At 41.7% G+C, this 19,658-nt stretch overlaps 1 protein-coding gene across 1 annotated transcript in view; it reads right to left on the bottom strand.

Annotated features, from left to right (window-relative positions):
* Window positions 1-19,658, bottom strand: part of LOC124268789 — a 65,105-nt gene extending 45,447 nt beyond the window's left edge. The window contains 20 exon segments of the mRNA XM_046703811.1: window positions 317-387; window positions 783-913; window positions 1,474-1,553; window positions 2,428-2,473; window positions 3,105-3,182; window positions 4,122-4,275; window positions 4,798-4,880; window positions 5,508-5,590; window positions 7,031-7,164; window positions 9,141-11,127; window positions 11,869-11,935; window positions 13,386-13,486; window positions 14,275-14,323; window positions 14,707-14,836; window positions 15,287-15,365; window positions 16,911-17,012; window positions 17,171-17,308; window positions 18,308-18,421; window positions 19,031-19,117; window positions 19,494-19,658. Of these exon segments, the coding sequence (XP_046559767.1) occupies window positions 317-387; window positions 783-913; window positions 1,474-1,553; window positions 2,428-2,473; window positions 3,105-3,182; window positions 4,122-4,275; window positions 4,798-4,880; window positions 5,508-5,590; window positions 7,031-7,164; window positions 9,141-11,127; window positions 11,869-11,935; window positions 13,386-13,486; window positions 14,275-14,323; window positions 14,707-14,836; window positions 15,287-15,365; window positions 16,911-17,012; window positions 17,171-17,308; window positions 18,308-18,421; window positions 19,031-19,117; window positions 19,494-19,496 (3,717 nt within the window). The 5' untranslated portion in view covers window positions 19,497-19,658.

The raw sequence follows: 19,658 nt of genomic DNA, 5'->3' as shown, positions 1-19,658 counted from the left end.
GATACAGTCCATCACATTGTGAGTGAATGTAAGGAAAAGAGTGTGCTTTTTCTTGTTTGTACAACGCCCCAATCATTAATATTCCTCCTAAATGGCGGTCTGGACCAGGCAATCCAGTGGTCAACAGCATGAGCATCGGTCTGAGCATGAGCATTGGATACGATGACATGTGTCAACCAAGTCAGTGAGCCTGACCACCCAATCCCGTTAGTCACCTCTTACAACAATCATGGGTTACTGAAGGTTGATTCAGTCCTATGAAAGAGAGAATACAAGTATGTACTTCAACTGAAAACAGTGTTTAGGACTAATTTACCTTGTCGAAGCAAAAGTCAGCTTCATCTTTGTCATTCTGAATCATGGAGAACCTTGCCTTGAGCCAGTACACTGGAAACGAACACGATCACCACTGTCATACAATATTACTTCCCAGATCCAAATTCTTAATTCACACTTTTTTTATTTTATGTAAATATCCATTCAATTTCTGAACAGTAGCAGAAGCTGGTCTCACACTCTCTTACTTTCCTCTAAAAAGTCAAAAAGGGACTAGATGGCATCGAAACTGTGAAGATGGCAACGTCAGAAATGTTGTCCTCCACTCACCTCTGGGGCGGTGGGGTAGCCTAGTGGTTAAAGCGTTGGCTCCTCACGCCGAAGACCCGGGTTCGAATCCCCACATGGGTACAATGTGTGAAGCCCATTTCTGGCGTCCCTCGCCGTGATGTTGCTGGAATATTGCTAAAAGCGTAAAACCAAACTCAGTCAGTCAGTCCACTCACCTCTAGCAGCGTACTCTATCCACACCTCCTTCATCCGACATCTGCTGCCTGCCAGGGTGGTGATATACCACAGGTCTTCTCTGTAGAACTCCTCCATGGCAGCTGGCTCTCCTAAAATTGACTGGATCCCCCTGCAAGATGGAAGATGGCAACTAAAATTATGAGGACTCACATCAAAGGCGAAATAACGAAAAATGCCCATAGCTGCAAATGCTACTACCACGAACAAGTGTCAAAACCTCAATATTTCACCTTTTTCATTAATTAATAACTGAATATAATGGTCAAAGATAAGTCATGAACTATAGTTCACCGTTAAACACTGTTGTGTAAAAGTTGACCGAAATGAATACTTCGCGTTATCCAAGGTGCAGCAAAACCGAAAACGATAAATATATAAGGAATACACAGACTGAACTTTCTCCTAAAAATAATCAAAAGCACTACTCATCAAAGTTTGACTGCACTCTGGAACTTTTCATTTTGTGCGCTTTGAGCATGTCACAGACATGGATATATGCGCTATATAAATAGCCTTTTATTATTATTATTACAAACCCTAGGAACAATCTGGAAAACTATGATTTGATGCATCTCAGATAATGAGTTTAGATATTGCACATTTCAAGACATATCCATTAAAACTGGCCGAATATGATAAGACAGAGGACTGCATCAATAAGGTACCCACCCTCTTGGAGATGTGCCGGAAGTGTTGGAATGTATCGACAGCCAATGGTCCAACTTCAGCTCAGCCCACATCAGACAAATCTACAAACATCAGATGATAGTCCAGTTGTTATACGTATAGATAAAGAGCATGTATACAGTTTTATGTAAGCTTGATACGGCCAACAAAGAAATCTGTTCCTGCAAACTTAGTGTGATGATGATTTAAATGGAGAAGCATGTATAATGTGAATGACCACACCCCTAAAATTTATGTACAATGTATGTCACCAATGACACCCCCCAACCCTTCCCATAATTTTAAAGATGATTTTTTAAATATTTTTATGCACAAAATTGCTGACCCCACCCCTAGTACATGTGTACTGACTGACTAACTGAGTTTGGTTTTACGACGCTTTTAGAAATATTCCAGCAACATCATGGCGGGGGACACCAGAAATGGGCTTCACACATTGTGCCCATGTGGGGATTCGAACCCGGGTCTTCGGCGTGAGGAGCCAACGCTTTAACCATTAGGCTACCCCACCGGCCCTAGTACATGTGTACAAAATTGATGACCCCCTTACCTCCCTGGAACAAAATGGGTGACCCCACCTTAAAATTATCACCACATCCCCTAGCCATAAATTATGAACGGTCCCTTACATCACATAACAGTAAACACAAAGTGCAGACAAAGAATCCATGGTTACTGCCAGTCTATCTCGAGTCTATTTTGTACATTTAACTACTGAAAAAAAAATTCACAGAAGAGCAAAAGGAAAGTAATGCTTCGACTTGTCAACCCTATAAGATTATTTTCTTTTACCCTGGGTATGTATGTTATGTTTTGTTAAACCTGACAATAGTTGATGTTATTTCAATTTCTACTACGAATCCTCTTGAACTAGAACATAACACATCTGAAGTTATCAACTGTTCACTTCTACTTGTATGACATCATGTTACTTACTCGTCCGTACTCGCAGATGTCCTCATCTTTCACATCATCTGCACTCCTGGAAAGAAAAACACAAACTCGGCTCAAATATCACAAATACAGTGAAACAACTCTTTCCACAACCATAAGACTCCTCTGCAAATAGTAGAGTCAATTGTACAACTCTTACTGTGTCATAAGCATGTGTTTACAATCACTATCAAAAAAGTGATGATTCCAGGTGTTTGCAAAGGTAATCATATCCTCCAACATGGGTGCACCCATCATAAACACATGCAAAGGCTAGACAACTATTCACCTGATAAGATCCAGGAACAAAGCTTATTGATATTATTACAATGTTGATCTAAATATAGCCAAAGACCCGGGTTCGAATCCCCACATGGGTACAATGTGTGAAGCCCATTTCTGGTGTCCCCCGCCGTGATGTTGCTGGAATATTGCTAAAAGCGGCGTAAAACCAAACTCAGTCAGTGATCTAAATATAGAAGTGAGGTGAAAAGGAATGAAATGTTGAGTTAAGATTATATTGCACTACTGCACACTAATATATCAAAGTGTATATTAGTGTGTGTGCGTGTCTCTAAATGCATCTACACACTTGACTACTAATATTCATGGTTTTAAGATGTGAACATCTACAATTTGAACATTCCTCCCCCAAAACTGGAGCTTGAGAGTTCACTCACCCAAACACACATGGAAATGTTAGGTGCTGGCGAAGCTTGTCGTACACCTGCACAAACACCTCCCCTAAACCTTCGGGCCTGCAACACAGAGTCAACAGTTATACAGAAGAACAGTGCCACATATAAACACATATCACATGAATTCAGACCAAAGTTTCATAAAATATAAGAGGCAAAAAAAGAAATGTCATAACCTCTGCCTCATCAACACCTTAAGATTATCTGCAAAGAAGAAACTGTGGTTTCAATACAGCAAAACACATTAGGAAGTCATCATGATCAACATTATATGCAATGACCTCCTTCCCATACTGAACAAAAAAAGTTAAGGATCCCGATTATTTTAGGGGTATATTTTTGTTGTCAAGACCAAGTTGACTTAATGTGTACAGTATATCACTGGATTGTTTGGTTAAGACTCGATTAATTACAGACAGACGCCATATAAGATCCGTTGGTATATGACCAGATGGTGGCCACATGAATACGTGCAGACACCTAGTTGCGGGTACCGCAATGTACAGTGAACTTGGACAAAGTACTGTGACTATGTGTCCCAGTCCACCCAACTGTGAATGGGTACCTCGTTAGGATGAGAAAGCAACAATAACTCGGTGCGCCTAGTGGCAGCAAGAGTTGTATACTCCCCAGGGAGTTGAGATTGATAATACGATGTGTTGTTGAGATTGACATCCAAAAATACCAGCGCCATGAGCATGCACCAGTTGCGTGGATATGTACGCTATATAAATATACTAGAATAATAAAAAAAGAAAAAAAATGAATAGAATATAGCTTGAATATAGCTGAGTGTGGCGTAAAACTAAACTCACTCACTCATGATCCCCAAACTGCCAAAAGTCAACATGATATATATGAAATGCTGTTCTTAGCAGCTGTAAGACAGCCAGTAATCACCAAATGTTTGGGCAGTAATCACCAAATGCTTGGGCAGTAATCACCAAATGCTTGGGCCCCACAGCATTAAACCCCCTATGGACTTGCTACTGTACGTACCACTTCATGGTGTGTTTGTCGGTGAGGGTGGTGAGGAAGCGGAACAGGAGATCAATGATGCCGTAGTTCTTGATGGCTTTCTGGATGAACTGTTTCACCTCCTTCTCCTCCGTCGACTCCAGCGGTGCTCCATCAGAGGGGCGTCGTGCTGCTCCTGCATCAAGGCATGGTGTTAATATACAATAGACAATGTAGTAATCCTTTAAACGAAATACGTGGCGAGGTGAAATGGGGTTTAAGGTCGTACTTAAGAATATTTTGCTCATATGACGAGGTGCATGCGTGTGTATGTGTGGCTGCTTGTACAAGCCCAGACTTAAGCTGGTTTTATAGTGCTAGCCCACTGAGATACCATGCCGCAGTTAAGCATGAATACCCAACTCAGACACATTATACTGACTCCAAGCCGATTAGTCCCTGTTTTACCCATTAATGACGAGCACCAGGCAAGGACCAATAAGTACCATATTTTAATCTCTTTTGGTATGACACGGCCAGGGATCGAACCCGCGGCCTTCCGCTCTCCGAGCGGACGTTCTGACCACTACACCACGGAGGTGGTAAATGAAATATGTATGTAAAATCAACTGTTATATGACATTTCATCATCACATTAGTGACCTGCATGTCTGACATCTGGCTCATCAGTCTCACTCAGTATCTAATATGTGAGTACCTCTACTGCTTGGACTGTCCACTGCCATGACACTCAAGTCTGTCTCCTCCATCGTCAACTCCTCCTCATCATCACTCGCCTGCCTGAAAACGTACACATATTACAGTCCATTTGAGTCAGAAACGGGCCGATGAATTGCAAATTTGATCATTGTACAAAATTGCCACATATATATAAATAGTACACATGTTTATCATTTACTAATACCCAACAGCTTTCTTATATTTGAAAATTGTCCGGACTCCACCAAAAAAGTTCTTTAAGAAACTATCATTAAAATTTTTCACTATTTGTTACGAGGGAGGAGTGCAGAGAAAGGGACAGCCAGGTGTGCGACAAAGGATGGAGACAGCACAGCACAGGCTAATGAATCAATAACTTAGTCGGCACTTGTGCACATGCTTCTCTAACACCTGGCTGTCCCTTTCTCTGCACTCCTCCCTCGTAACAAATTGTGAACTGTGTCAAAATTGTAATGATAGTTTCTTAAAGTGGGCATGAATACCCCACTCAGACACATTATACTGACTCCGAGCTGACCAGTCCTTGCGCCAGGCAGGGACCAACAATGAATACAACAAAGAACAGAAATGAGATGGTAGCAATGTGAGTAAACATCACTTTTTTGCAAAAACAATCAAAGATCTGAGAGCTTGCTACTGATACACAAGGACCTGAGGACATTACATAAGAGGTTACATCAGACTCACAGGAGGGACGACGGCAGGAACTTGTACAGCAGCTCCTGCATGTTGATGCTGTCTTCCTGCTTCTTCCGTGATGTGTTGCGAACCTGAGGGTAAAGAGGTCCTGCTGAGGTGGTCTAGCATGAATCATAAAAACATGATCTTCAAGCAAGTGCTTTTGGTATTGTGGATGGTTGGCACTATATGAACAGTTGGTCTGTTTGACTGGACAGCCATGTTGCAAATATTATGAGCATTTCATTATGAGCTAATGTTTCAAGGAGACACTGCATGTGCTCCTTGTGCAGGACCAAAGAGCAAAAACTCCCATAGTCATGCAGCCAAATATGATCACCATCCATTTACTACCCTGACCAACATCGCTAAAAGTCACATGACTTTGGACCTGTGGCCTACACATGGGACCACATACCTCATGCACGAGGCCTAATCATCCCCTAATCCTTGATAAGAAGAATCTTGATTCATCTCTCAACCTCTAATCCTTGATAAGTAGAATCTTGATTCATCTCTCACCCTCTAATCCTTGATAAGTAGAATCTTGATTCATCTCTCAACCTCTAATCCTTGATAAGTAGAATCTTGATTCATCTCTCACCCTCTAATCCTTGATAAGTAGAATCTTGATTCCCTCTAATCCTTGATAAGTAGAATCTTGATTCATCTCTCACCCTCTAATCCTTGATAAGTAGAATCTTGATTCATCTCTCACCCTCTAATCCTTGATAAGTAGAATCTCTGATCATCTCTCACCCTCTAATCCTTGATAAGTAGAATCTCTGATCATCTCTCACCCTCTAATCCTTGATAAGAAGAATCTTGATTCATCGCTCACCCTCTAATCCTTGATAAGAAGAATCTTGATTCATCTCTCACCCTCTAATCCTTGATAAGTAGAATCTCTGATCATCTCTCACCCTCTAATCCTTGATAAGAAGAATCTTGATTCATCTCTCAACCTCTAATCCTTGATAAGAAGAATCTTGATTCATCTCTCACCCTCTAATCCTTGATAAGAAGAATCTTGATACATCTCTCACCCTCTAATCCTTGATAAGTAGAATCTCTGATCATCTCTCACTCTAATCCTTGATAAGTAGAATCTCTGATAATCTCTCACCCTCTAATCCTTGATAAGAAGAATATTGATTTATCGCTCAACCTCTAATCCTTGATAAGAAGAATCTTGATTCATCTCTCACCCTCTAATCCTTGATAAGAAGAATCTTGATTCATCTCTCACCCTCTAATCCTTGATAAGAAGAATCTTGATTCATCTCTCACCCTCTAATCCTTGATAAGTAGAATCTTGATTCATCTCTCACCCTCTAATCCTTGATAAGATGAATCTTCATTCATCTCTCACCCTCTTATCCTTGATAAGTAGAATCTCTGATCATCTCTCACCCTCTAATCCTTGATAAGTAGAATCTTGATTCATCTCTCACTCTAACTTGTTAAGTAGAATCTCTGATCATCTCTCACTCTAATCCTTGTTAAGTAGAATATCGAATCATCTCTCTCACCCTTGCAGATCGCCTCTTCATCCCAGCATCCTCAATCGGAATGCTGACCCGCTTCCTCTTGGCGCCGAGCCGCCCTGCTGTCAGACCCCGTCCCAAGTCCCGGGACACGGGGTTGGGGTGATCCTGCAGAGCCACTGGGGACAGAGTGGATTGTTGAAGGAGAGGAGCTACTCACATACATCAGGAAATAATCCAGAAATCATTTATTACGAAAATATTAGGGCAACAAACACTACAGCCACAGCAAGTTAGCTCAATTGTTTATACAGTTCACAATAAAATGTCAACAGATACAGATACACAAGCTGACGAAACTTCTTCCCAATAATGAGCATGACAATAGTACTGATTTCACTCTTTCAATAACGAAGTTCAGTTCTACACTGTCAGCTTAGTCAGTTCTTTGGACAGTGTATGACAGGATGACATAAAAGGTATCCCTCTGGTAATAAAGACGTTAACTGTCAGTCTAGTAAGATCTAATGACAGTGTATGACAGGATGACATTACAGAGATCCCTCTGGTAATAAAGACGTTAACTGTCAGTCTAGTAAGATCTAATGAAAGTGTATGACATGATGACATTACAGAGATCCCTCTGGTAATAAAGACGTTAACTGTCAGCTTAGTAAGATCGAATGACAGTATATGACAGGATGACATTACAGAGATCCCTCTGGTAATAAAGATGTTAACTGTCAGTCTAGTAAGATCTAATGAAAGTGTATGACAGGATGACATTACAGATATCCTCTGAAAGTGTATGACAGGATGAATAAAGATGTTAACTGTCAGTCTAGTAAGTGATCTAATGAAAGTGTATGAGTCTAGGATGACATTATGAGAGATGACATTACCTCTGGTAATAAAGATGTTAACTGTCAGTCTAGTAAGATCTAATGAAAGTGTATGACAGGATGACATTACAGATATCCTCTGGTAATAAAGACGTTAACTGCCAGTCTAGTAAGATCTAATGAAAGTGTATGATAGGATGACATTAGAGATATCCTCTGGTAATAAAGACGTTAACTGTCAGTCTAGTAAGATCTAATGAAAGTGTATGACAGGATGACATTACAGATATCCTCTGTTAATAAAGACATTAACTGTCAGTCTAGTAAGATCTAATGAAAGTGTATGACAGGATGACATTACAGATATCCTCTGGTAATAAAGATGTTAACTGTCAGTCTAGTAAGATCTAATGAAAGTGTATGACAGGATGACATTACAGAGATCCCTCTGGTAATAAAGATGTTAACTGTCAGTCTAGTAAGATCTAATGAAAGTGTATGACATGATGACATTACAGAGATCCCTCTGGTAATAAAGACGTTAACTGTCAGTCTAGTAAGATCTAATGACAGTGTATGACAGGATGACATTACAGATATCCTCTGGTAATAAAGACGTTAACTGTCAGTCTAGTAAGATCTAATGAAAGTGTATGACAGGATGACATTACAGATATCCTCTGGTAATAAAGACGTTAACTGTCAGTCTAGTAAGATCTAATGACAGTGTATGACAGGATGACATTACAGATATCCTCTGTTAATAAAGACGTTAACTGTCAGTCTAGTAAGATCTAATGACAGTGTATGACAGGATGACATTACAGATATCCTCTGGTAATAAAGACGTTAACTGTCAGTCTAGTAAGATCTAATGACAGTGTATGATAGGGGGTACTGCTCCACATCCAAAGGGGCGATCAATAATGGAAAGATGTCACACACATGTCACAGCAGTCAAATAGAGATGCACACTGGACAATGACACCCAGCTCCAACAGATGGATGAGCCACTGGGTTGACAATTAACACATCACCTGTCTTCACCAGGTCGTTTGATTGTTGTTTAACGCAGCACTCAGCAGTATTCCAGCTGTATGGCAGCAGTCTGTAAATAATCGAGTCTGGACCAAACAATCCAGGGATTGACATCATATGATGACATGTGTCAATCAAGTCAGCAAGCCTGACAATCCGATCCCTTTAGCTGCCTCTTACTGCAAGTATGGGTTTGTAATTGGGATCTTCACAGGTGGTCAGGAAGTAGAGAAAACAACTGGGTTGACACAACAGACTTATAACCTGTAACCTACCTTCAGCAGGTAATGGGAAGGACTGTGTGGACACAACAGACTCCGGTGACTGCTTCATCAACCCTCCTGACATAAAACCGGCAGAAGCTGTGAGCCTCTGGGGAGATAGTTGAGTGGGCATCTGGGCCAGGGCGATGAGGGTGTGAGCTGCAGCCTGCTGTGCCATCATCTGGTTGTCCTCCGGGCTGAGAGTGGTGTGGCCTCCAGCGGATGTTGCCTGTAGAGGAATAGCTGTGGACAGATGTCTGGAGATTGTACTCTGGAGAGGAACTGTCTGGATGGGAGATGTCTCTTTCGTGCTTGAAACATATGTTGAGGTTTGTAGAGGGTATGACACATGGACAGGCGACAAGAGGGTTTTGGATGTTGGAGAAATATGGACAGGTATCTCAGTAGGATGAGCATCACCAGCTGCTAGCATTAGTGGATAATTATATGCATGAGGTTGAGCTGGAGGCTGGGTCAAGGCCAGAGTCAGAAGAGACTGAGATTTAGATGCCGTGGCTTCCAGAGGTCTGGATGGTGGCGACCTTGGGAAAGGGTTCCGTTGGAGGATGTCTGGTGTCACAGGAGCGGAGTGGGATTTAGGGGAAGCCACCAGTTGTACAGGACTGAGGAGTCCAGGTGTCAGAGGAGGTGAACGCATCTTTGGATTAGGAACCTGAATTCGAAGTTCAGGTGGGACGGCGGTGGTAAGCAGCAGGTTGCTCTTGGGGGTGCTAAACAACTGAGTTGCTGATGTTGGGTGCGGCTTGGTGAGGTGGGGGTCATCAACTGCCCCTACAACATGAGGATGACCCAGCATACCTCTCATGATGGGTGTCTTAGCAGCATCTGATGCAGAGGTAGGCAACTTGGACACAGGAACTATTGATGTTGTAACCGTGGCTACTGGAGACTTGGAACCCGGAACTATTGATCCTGGAAGTGTAGATACAGGCGACTTGGACATGGGAACATTTGATGCTGTAACCATGGATACTGGAGACTTATAACCTAGAACTATTGATCCTGGAACTGTTGATACAGGCGATTTGGAGACAGGAACAGTTGGTGCTATATCCATGGATACTGGAGACTTATAACCTAGAACTATTGATCCTGGAACTGTGGATACAGGCGACTTGGACACAGGAACAGCTGGTGCTATATCCATGGATACTGGAGACTTATAACCTAGAACTATTGATCCTGGAACTGTGGATACAGGCGACTTGGACACAGGAACAGTTGGTGCTATACCCATGGATACTGGAGACATGGAAGCTGGAACTATAGTTCCTGGAGCTGTAGATACAGGTGACTTCAACACTGGAACTGTTGAGCCTGAAGCTAAGGCAACTGGTGAGCTGGACACAGTTGCTGTCTGAGAATCCTGCCCCATTGTTGACTTCTGACTCTGACTCGTCACAGTTATAACAATAGCCTCCGAAATTGGCACAGCGAAAGGTAACACAGTGTCTGTCCTCTCAGACACGTCACCCACCTGTGACTGACTCGGTGAAGCGTCCAGTCCATCTGATATGGCATACACATCTCCATCATCATCCATGGCCTCGGCCAACACCCCCTTCACCTCCTCCTTCACCTCAGTCTTTATCTCTGCCACTACAGGTGGAACCTTCACAGGTGTGTCCACAGTTTCCATAGCCAGAGCTGCCACCTCAGTAGTATCCATTGGAACTATTTCAGCTTTAATCTCATCGGGCACAGGTTCCTCTTTCACAACTGGAGCTTGTGTATCTGTTTTAGCTTCAGATTGTTTCTCATGATCATCCTTCTTGTCAGTGTCTGCAGGTGGCCTGATGTCGCCATCAACCACATCAAACAGTCCATCAACATCCATACTCAAATCTGCCTCTTTGCCATTTGCTGCTTCTGGTATCTCAGTAGAGTCCTTGGTGACAGATTTACTTTCATTGTCCTTGTCATTGTCTCCCCTAGCCTCCTCCTTGTACTCAGACATGTCAACTGGCATAGACAGGCTCTGGAACAGAAATGATCAGGAGTTACCTCACCTTTTGGTCAATATATGGAATGTGTTTTTGGTTTTTCATATTTAACACTCAGCAATAATCCATCTGTATGAAGGTCTGTAAATAATCGTGTCTGCACCACACTATCCAGTGATCAACATTATGAGCATTGATCTGTGAAGTCAGCAAGCAAAGGCGGATCCAGGAATTTTCAAAGGAGGGTTTCAGGGGGTTCGAACGCCCTGAACCCCCTCTTCTCTCCGCCAGTGCAAACCATTAACTTCTATGTGGTCTTTAGTCATTTTCAAAAGGGATCCACCAATGGCAAGTCTGACCACATGATCCTGTTAGTCGCCTCTACGACAAGCATGGGCTGCTGAGAACCAATTCCAACCCAGATATTAACCCAGATCTTCTTGGGTCTGATCATGTGTTACCTCCCCTAATGGTCGATAGACTGAATGAATGAAACAAGCTACAAATGTCCACACTAATTTGGACATGTCTCTCAGGACCAGACTGATTGGTCAATAAACCTATTGCAAGCAGCAAATTGTTTTCCCGGGAACAATTTGACCTCTGATAATTGTATTCCAACATGATTACATTTCACACAAAACAATAAGAAAACTTTGTTCTATTTGTAAAATTTGCTGCTGTTATTTTTAACATGAATGGATATATATTAATGAATATTACTAATTAACATAACAGTTGTAATATAACTGGACCCGTGGAGTGATGCTACTCACCAATGGAGGGTCTGCCCGGGTAGCATGGTTGTAGAGAGCTATAAGAGCCTCCCCTACTGACTTCCATCTGTCAGACAAAACCATCACCAGTTAACAAGTTTCTTTCTTTGATATACTGAGGGAAAAAAATTAGGGATCACATGAAAGCACAAGTGTTCCTGTATTTTTTTCCAGGTTTCTTTACAAGCTATGCGATTCAAAGCTTGTACTTTTTCATGATCCCTTTTTTTATTCCCTCAGTATATATGCACATTGTAGGGACAGTGGGGTATCCTTGTGGCTTGTCACGCCAAAGACCTGGGTTAGATTCCCACATGGGTATAATGTGTGAAGCCCATTTCTGGTGTCCCCGTGATATCGCTAACTAAAAGCAGTGTAAAACCCAACTCATTCACTCCACACAGCAAGATACAGATACAGCAAGCTACAATGAAATGTACTGAAGTCTAATCAAGATCTTACTGACACAAATACACCTAAAACATGTGACAGAAAATAAGAGACTGAACATTAATTAAACAGATACATATTACTATAAAAGCAACAGCTTTATTGTTGTAATCAATGAGTGAGTGAGTATAGTTTGATGCCATATTCCAGCAAGATTATGGCAGGGCACTTAAGAAATTGGCATGACAGATTGTACCTAGTGGGGAATCAAACCAGGGTCTTCGGCTTGACATATGAACATTTAAACCACTAGGTTACCCCACCACCCCATGTTGTAAGCAACAAACAGGATTAGACGAGATGCTTCATACATATAAGTATCATAGTTGGTAGGTTGTTGTTTAACACCGCACTCAGCTATATTCCAGCTATTAGTGGTGGTCCGATTAATTGAAATAATCGAAGATTGGTCGTAGTGACTAAACGACCAAGCAATCGATCATAATTTCTCATAATCGAACACAAACAATTCTGGAACACTTGTTTTCATTAACAATATTTTTCACATGGTTGGTTTTGTCTGTTACATTTCGTAAGCACTACAAGCTCGTTTCAAGTCATGATTGAATTTATCTTAAAGATTCCCCTAACATACTAGTCATCCTTTAAAGATGTGAAATTTGGCCAAAAAACCCCAGAAGAACTACATTTGTCCCCCTTTATTTTAATGTGCATTAACAAATTTCATAAATGACGCTAACCAATTATTTGCGATGATTGATCGGTAGTAATGAACCAATCATCAATTATGAGATTTTAACCAATTCCCAACACTACCAGCTATATGGCGGCAGTCTGTAAATAATAGAGTCGGGACCAGACAATCAAGTGATCAATATCATAAGCATCGATCTACACAATTGGGACACAATGAGATGTGTCAACCAACTCAGCGAGCCTGACCACCCGATCCCGTTAGTCGCCTCTTACGACAAGCATGGTTACTGAAGACTAACAAGTATCATATGCATAGAAGGATAATATATAAAAGGATCAGAGTCACCTGAACAGAAATAATTCCCCTTTGTATTCAACTCAAGTTTTATGTAAGTTATCAATATTATTACGTGTTCGATTCAATCCTCTCTGGAAACTTGATGACTGGGGGTGGAGGTTTCTTGGCAAGTTCTCGCTTCTTCCTCCGCATGGCTAGAGCTTCCTCCACATACTGCAAGTGACCATGAGAAGTAGATCTATAAGCAACTGAGCCATTCAACTCCAGATAATAATAGAACACTTCAAGTTTGGATCAACATTTTCATCAAGAGGCTTTAGGATTCATGCTGTTCCTTACAGTATCATATCTCAGTATCAAAGCATTCCAAAGAATGAGTGAATGAGGTGATGACGTCAGGTGATGCCTTCAAGTACTGAGGATAGGTTCTGCCCCAGAATACCAACAAAACAAATGCCTGACTGCTTCAGTTTTATGCTGCACTCAGCAATATTCCAGCTATATGGTGCCTGTCTGTATATAATCTGGACCAGACAATCCAGTGATCAACAACATGAGCATCAATCTACGCAATTGGGATACGATGACATGGTCAACCAAGTCAGCAAGCTTGACCACCCAATTCTGATAGTCGCCTCTTATGACAAGCATGGGTTACTAAAGATCAATTTTAACAAGGATCTTCATGGGTCTTTGACTTCTGAGAGAATAAATCTGCAACACAATATTGAACATCTGCTTGCTATATTTGTTTGTTTGTTGTTGAACACAACTGGTATATGATGGCAGTCTGTAAAGAATTGACTCCACACCAGACAATCCAGTGATTGATATCCTGGGGATTGATCTACGCACTTGGGATACAATAATGTGTGTCTACCAATCCCGTCAATTGCCTCTAAAGGGAATCATGGGTTGCTGAAGATCAGTTCTTCACAGATATCTTAAATATGTGATTAGTGGCAGTGCAAAAGGCAATTTGTAATAACTGTTATCTGTACCTCTTCTGCGTCCTCCTTGTCCAGCTTCATGGTGAAGATGATAGGGTCACTGTTGGGGAAATCACAGAAATATTTAAACGTGTATGCTGGCTCCTCTTGTTATCTATTTCCATAGAATATAGACCAACCATAATGTGCAAATATATATCCCAACCATAATGTGCAAATATATATCCCAACCATAATGTGCAAATATATATCCCAACCATAATGTGCAAAAATATAGACCAACCATAATGTGCAAAAATATAGACCAATGGAAATCTTTACGAGAAAATGGAAATTTAATAAAATAGTAAAAACAAGTAGATCAACAAGGGAAGAGAATTGGGACAACATGGGAATAGATGTGAGAAGGTCAACATGGGAAGATAAATTATAGTTATTGTTTGATGAGACTTTGGCATCCAATTTGCACAGCCTAGAGCTCACCAGTACATGAACATATCCTTGGAGTCTTGTCTGAGGGAAGGTTGTTCTCGGAACATCTCCTCTCTCAGGGCAATCCCCTTCTCATAGTGACAGTCCTTCTCTAGAGCTTTGGCAATGTAGTACAGGCACCCTGTAAAGTCATCATCATCATCATCATCATCATCATCATCATCATCATCATCATGGTAATAGCTCAAGTCAGAATAACAGTAAACCTGTCCACTATGATTTATAGTGAGTGAGTATGATTTTATGCCGTTTTTAAGCAATATTCCAGCAAATATCACACTGGGGGACACCAGACATGGGCTTCACACATTGTACCCATGTGGGGAATTGAACCCAGGCCTTCGGCGAGACCAGCGAACGTTTTAACCACTAGGCCACCCCACCGTCCCTACACTTGATGTGTGAGGAAAGCGACTGGAATAGTGCTGAAAGGTCTCACTCGCTCACACTTCTTGGAAGCCATGCCCAGGGTGGGTTACAATTCTTGCATCAATATTAAAAAAGATTCAACAATACCTTGACCAAGAATACATAGGTATATTTGGTACACACAGTACAGATAAACACTTACGCCAGTAATCATTCAAGGCGTATGACACCGGGATCACGTGATCCAAACATGGCCAGTGATTGGGATTGCATTGTAGGCCCTGCAATAAATACAACAATATTTTCACAGCTGAACTCACACATAAAAACATCGTTTCCATTTAACAAGATCACAAATGGTAAATGTCAAATCTACAATATGGTTTCCATGCCAACAAGATGAACTGAAGTTTGTTTTTAGTTTATGCAACATCCAGCAATAGTCCAGCCATATGATGGCAGCTGGTAAATAACCGAATCCCGTGATAGCTATTGTGATCCTTGATATCAGGATGTCAACCAAGGCACTGAGCCTGACCACACTGCCCATTTGGTCACCTCTCCTGACCAGCATTGGTAGCTGTCAATTCATTCAAACTCACAAGTGAGTGAGTGAGTGAGTGGAGACTTCACGCCAATAGTGAGTTTGGTTTTACAAGTCTGGACCAGACAATATTCCAGCTATTTGGCGGTGGTCTGTAAACAATCAAGTCTGGACCAGACAATGAAGTGATCAACAGAATGAGCATCAATCTTCGCAATTGGGAACCAATGGCATGTATCAACCAAGCCAGCGAGTCTGACCACCCGATCCCGTTATTCGCCTCTTACGACAAGCATGGGTTACTGAAGGTTCATTCTAACCCGGACCTTCGACGGTCACAAGAGAGTGAAACAGATGGTTTTAACACTGTTTGAACAGTATTCCAGCTATATCAAGGTGTTTTAACACTGTTTGAACAGTATTCCAGCTATATCAAGGTGTTTTAACACTGTTTGAACAGTATTCCAGCTATATCAAGGTGTTTTAACACTGTTTGAACAGTATTCCAGCTATATCAAGGTGTTTTAACACTGTTTGAACAGTATTCCAGCTATATCAAGGTGTTTTAACACTGTTTGAACAGTATTCCAGCTATATCAAGGTGTTTTAACACTGTTTGAACAGTATTCCAGCTATATCAAGGTGTTTTAACACTGTTTGAACAGTATTCCAGTTATATCAAGGTGTTTTAACTTCATGCATGAGGAAACCGAAATGTGACCATCACCACTTTGGTGAATCCCATAACTATGGTGTCGACACTACTAGATACATTATGGGGGTGAACCAGGATTCGTACCCAAGATCATAAACTTTTGTCATATCAAAGAGACGAAAATCAGCACTATGAACTGGATTACTGGGCCATCAGTGCTTTCTATTCAGAAATCCTCGCAAGGTTTAACGGTTAAAATCTTTTCATATCATAATGTTATATGTACCTGTTGTTCAGGAGGTTCGGAGGTGAGGGAGGTTTGAGGTGAGGTGAGAGGTGAGGTGAGGTGAGGTGAGGTTGGAGGTTCGGAGGTGAGGTTGAGGTCTAGGAGGTCTCGGAGGGAGGTGAGGTGGGGTGAGGTGAGGTGAGGTGAGGTGGGGAGAGGTGAGGTGAGGTGAGGTGAGGTGAGGTGAGGTGAGGTGAGGTGAGGAGAAATTGGGTTAACGTCGTTCTTGAGAATATTTCGCTCATATGACGACGTGCATGCGTGTGTATGTGTATGTGCGTTTGCTTGTACTAGCCCAGACTGAAGCTGGTTTTATAGTGCTAGCCCACTGAGGTACGTACCTGTTCAAATGCCAGCCTAGAGAGAGAGTAGTCATGTATCTTCAGGCCAATAGTTCCAATCTTGTACCACACAGTCACTTCACTGGAGTCGATCTTCACTGCCTGAAAATACAACCTTGCAATGTATACTTTGTGAACATGTTTAGTGTATGAAAGTACTTTTTCTATGCCATGTTGTGTGGTAACTACGATGAAAAGCAAATTCATACAATTAAGTGGTAAAGGACTTTCCAAGACAAAATGAAACATAATATAGTTACCTCCAGGTAGGACTTCATGGCAGCTTGTAGGTCTCCCCTCTCTGCAGCGATGGCCGCCAAGTTCTTGTGGATGGAGTACAGCAGCTGAAGGCCGGGATGGACCACATTGTCCAGCTCCTCCTCCACGATACGGGCAGCCTAGGGGCATGGACATACGTGGGTCAGTCAGGCTTTACACCACGTGGATCAATGTTTCAGTAATAGCACAGCATGTTGCGACATTACAGCGGGAGGAAACCAGCGAGGCAGGGCGTACATGTTATTACTTTAGAGAAGTCTAAAGCATAGGTATGATGCTGACAAACAAGATCTTGATATAGTGAGGTGTAACTGTGACAAAGGGTGCAACAAGGGGTGCAACTATTGGTTCAGCTGAGGGTGCAACAAGGTGGTCGACAAAGGATTCGACAAAGGGTGCAATTAAGGGTGCAACTCTTGGTTCAGCTGAGGGTGCAACAAGGGGCGACAAAGGGTGCAATTAAGGGTGCAACTCTTGGTTCAGCTGAGGGTGCAACAAGGGGTGCAACTCTTGGTTCAGCTGAGGGTGCAACACAAGGTTCGACAAAGGGTGCAATAAGGGGTGCAACTCTTGGTTCAGCTGAGGGTGCAACACGAGGTTCGACAAAGGGTGCAACTAGGGGTTCTACTGAGAGTGAAACTGGGGGTTCTGCAAGGGCTGCAACAAAGGGAGCAACTGTGAGTGCAACTATCGGTTCAGCTGAGGGTCAACTAGTTGTTTAGGGTCCACTAAAGTTCAGCTGAGGGTCCAGCTAATAGTTCAGCTGAGGTTGTAACACTTAGAATCTAAACAGTCACTTGAGTAAGGTCAATAGATTAAAACACTGAAGTTGAAACCAGTTACAAATGTTTCCTGGTTTTACTCATCTGCATTTTGTTTCAGAAAAGACTGAAAGCATGTGAAAACGATACCCCTTGTAGGAGGACAACATGTGGATAGACCAGGTTAGAATAGGCCCATATCAACCTCTGCTTGTGGTACGCAACCAAAATAATAATCATGATAATAGACCTGATAGTCAGGATCAGTGATTGTGTCTTTGTACCCCATTGTTCATAACATCAGTCAGTGTTTGTCTGGTCCAGACAACATATATGCTATCATCACACATAACATACCTCAATCAGGAAATCATGAGACACAAGATCCTGCAATGTCTGTTCCGCTCCGCTGACATCTCCCTCCTGCTGGAGACTGAGTGCCCGGCTGTACAGGCTGAAGGCTTCAGCTTCCTGTGGTAACACAGTGAATCAGGGCTCGAGAAAATGTTTAGAGAACCATTTTCTAACTAATTATCACTCACTTTGGGTATTGATTCTTTACTTTCTTGGTATTCAATACATATTTACTCACTAGGGTACTTTTACAACAATGACTAAACATGGCATAAATTATATACCTTAGGCTTAAAATACACAATATTTACATTCTGCTACATTTATGATTTTCAAGGTGGCTTCTAAATAGTATTATATATGTCCATGTACTGCACAAAGCATGTAAAACACTGCATACACTCACAACAGTGATATACACTTCTAATTAACCCCTAATAGTCCTTTGTGACAGATATTTCTTAAACTTGATTTAACTGTTCTTGTCCATATGGCTGAAACACTGCCCACGTGATGGCAAAATGAACTCACTCACTCACTTTAATAGTCCTCATAAATTGACTCAATGTTTTCGACACTGCACAATACATATTCGTTCGTAATCTGTAACTTATTCAACCAAAGAAAATGATTACCTTATCATGAAACATGACAGGAATTTAAATATGGTTAGAACTGTCATTTGTTAGTTAAACAAATAAACATGGTGTACTTCTGTCTACAAACCTTGGCCTCTCTTGTGGTGGCGGCATGCTGGGAGTAGGTAGTGTTGTCATCACCACTGTCACTCTCATTCAAGGCAGCAATACGGAACTGAAATAACGGAATGGATTAAACAAGAACTAAAACTTAGACAAGTCAATACTCTTCAGGTCAAATTTCTGCGTTCAATATTTAATGCACAACCGATTTTACAACTTCGAGTTTCTTGCTACACTGGTAATGCAACACGTCAACTGAAACTCCTGTTGACAAACACACGACATAAACAATTCCACGAGATTCAATCTGAGAGTCACGTAGATTTCAGGTAAACAAATTGATAGTTTTTAAGATATTGAAAGCTAAAAAGGTGAACAGTTGCCATAGGAATAAGCCTTGCTTATTTCAAATAGCCAGCAGTCTGCAGACACTCGGTTTAGTTTACTTGAAATGACACCAATAAAATTACAAAAAAATAGCTGCTAACCATTCTTTATTTCGTTGACATTCGGCTTCTCCGCCTGCCATTAACACAAAGAGTTGTCACATTGGAAAACGTTTCATAACGATGAGGAAAATGCATTCATAACAGCACGAAACTACTCCTTTGTTTCGTCGTCGTTCGTCAGTCCCGCGGACAGCGCCATATTGA

The sequence above is a fragment of the Haliotis rubra genome, unplaced genomic scaffold (assembly GCF_003918875.1).
Source record: "Haliotis rubra isolate DU_JTF1 unplaced genomic scaffold, ASM391887v1 Scf14, whole genome shotgun sequence".
NCBI lineage: Eukaryota > Metazoa > Mollusca > Gastropoda > Lepetellida > Haliotidae > Haliotis > Haliotis rubra.
Note: the sequence above shows the minus strand (reverse complement) of the source record. Positions and strands in the feature narration are given on the sequence as shown.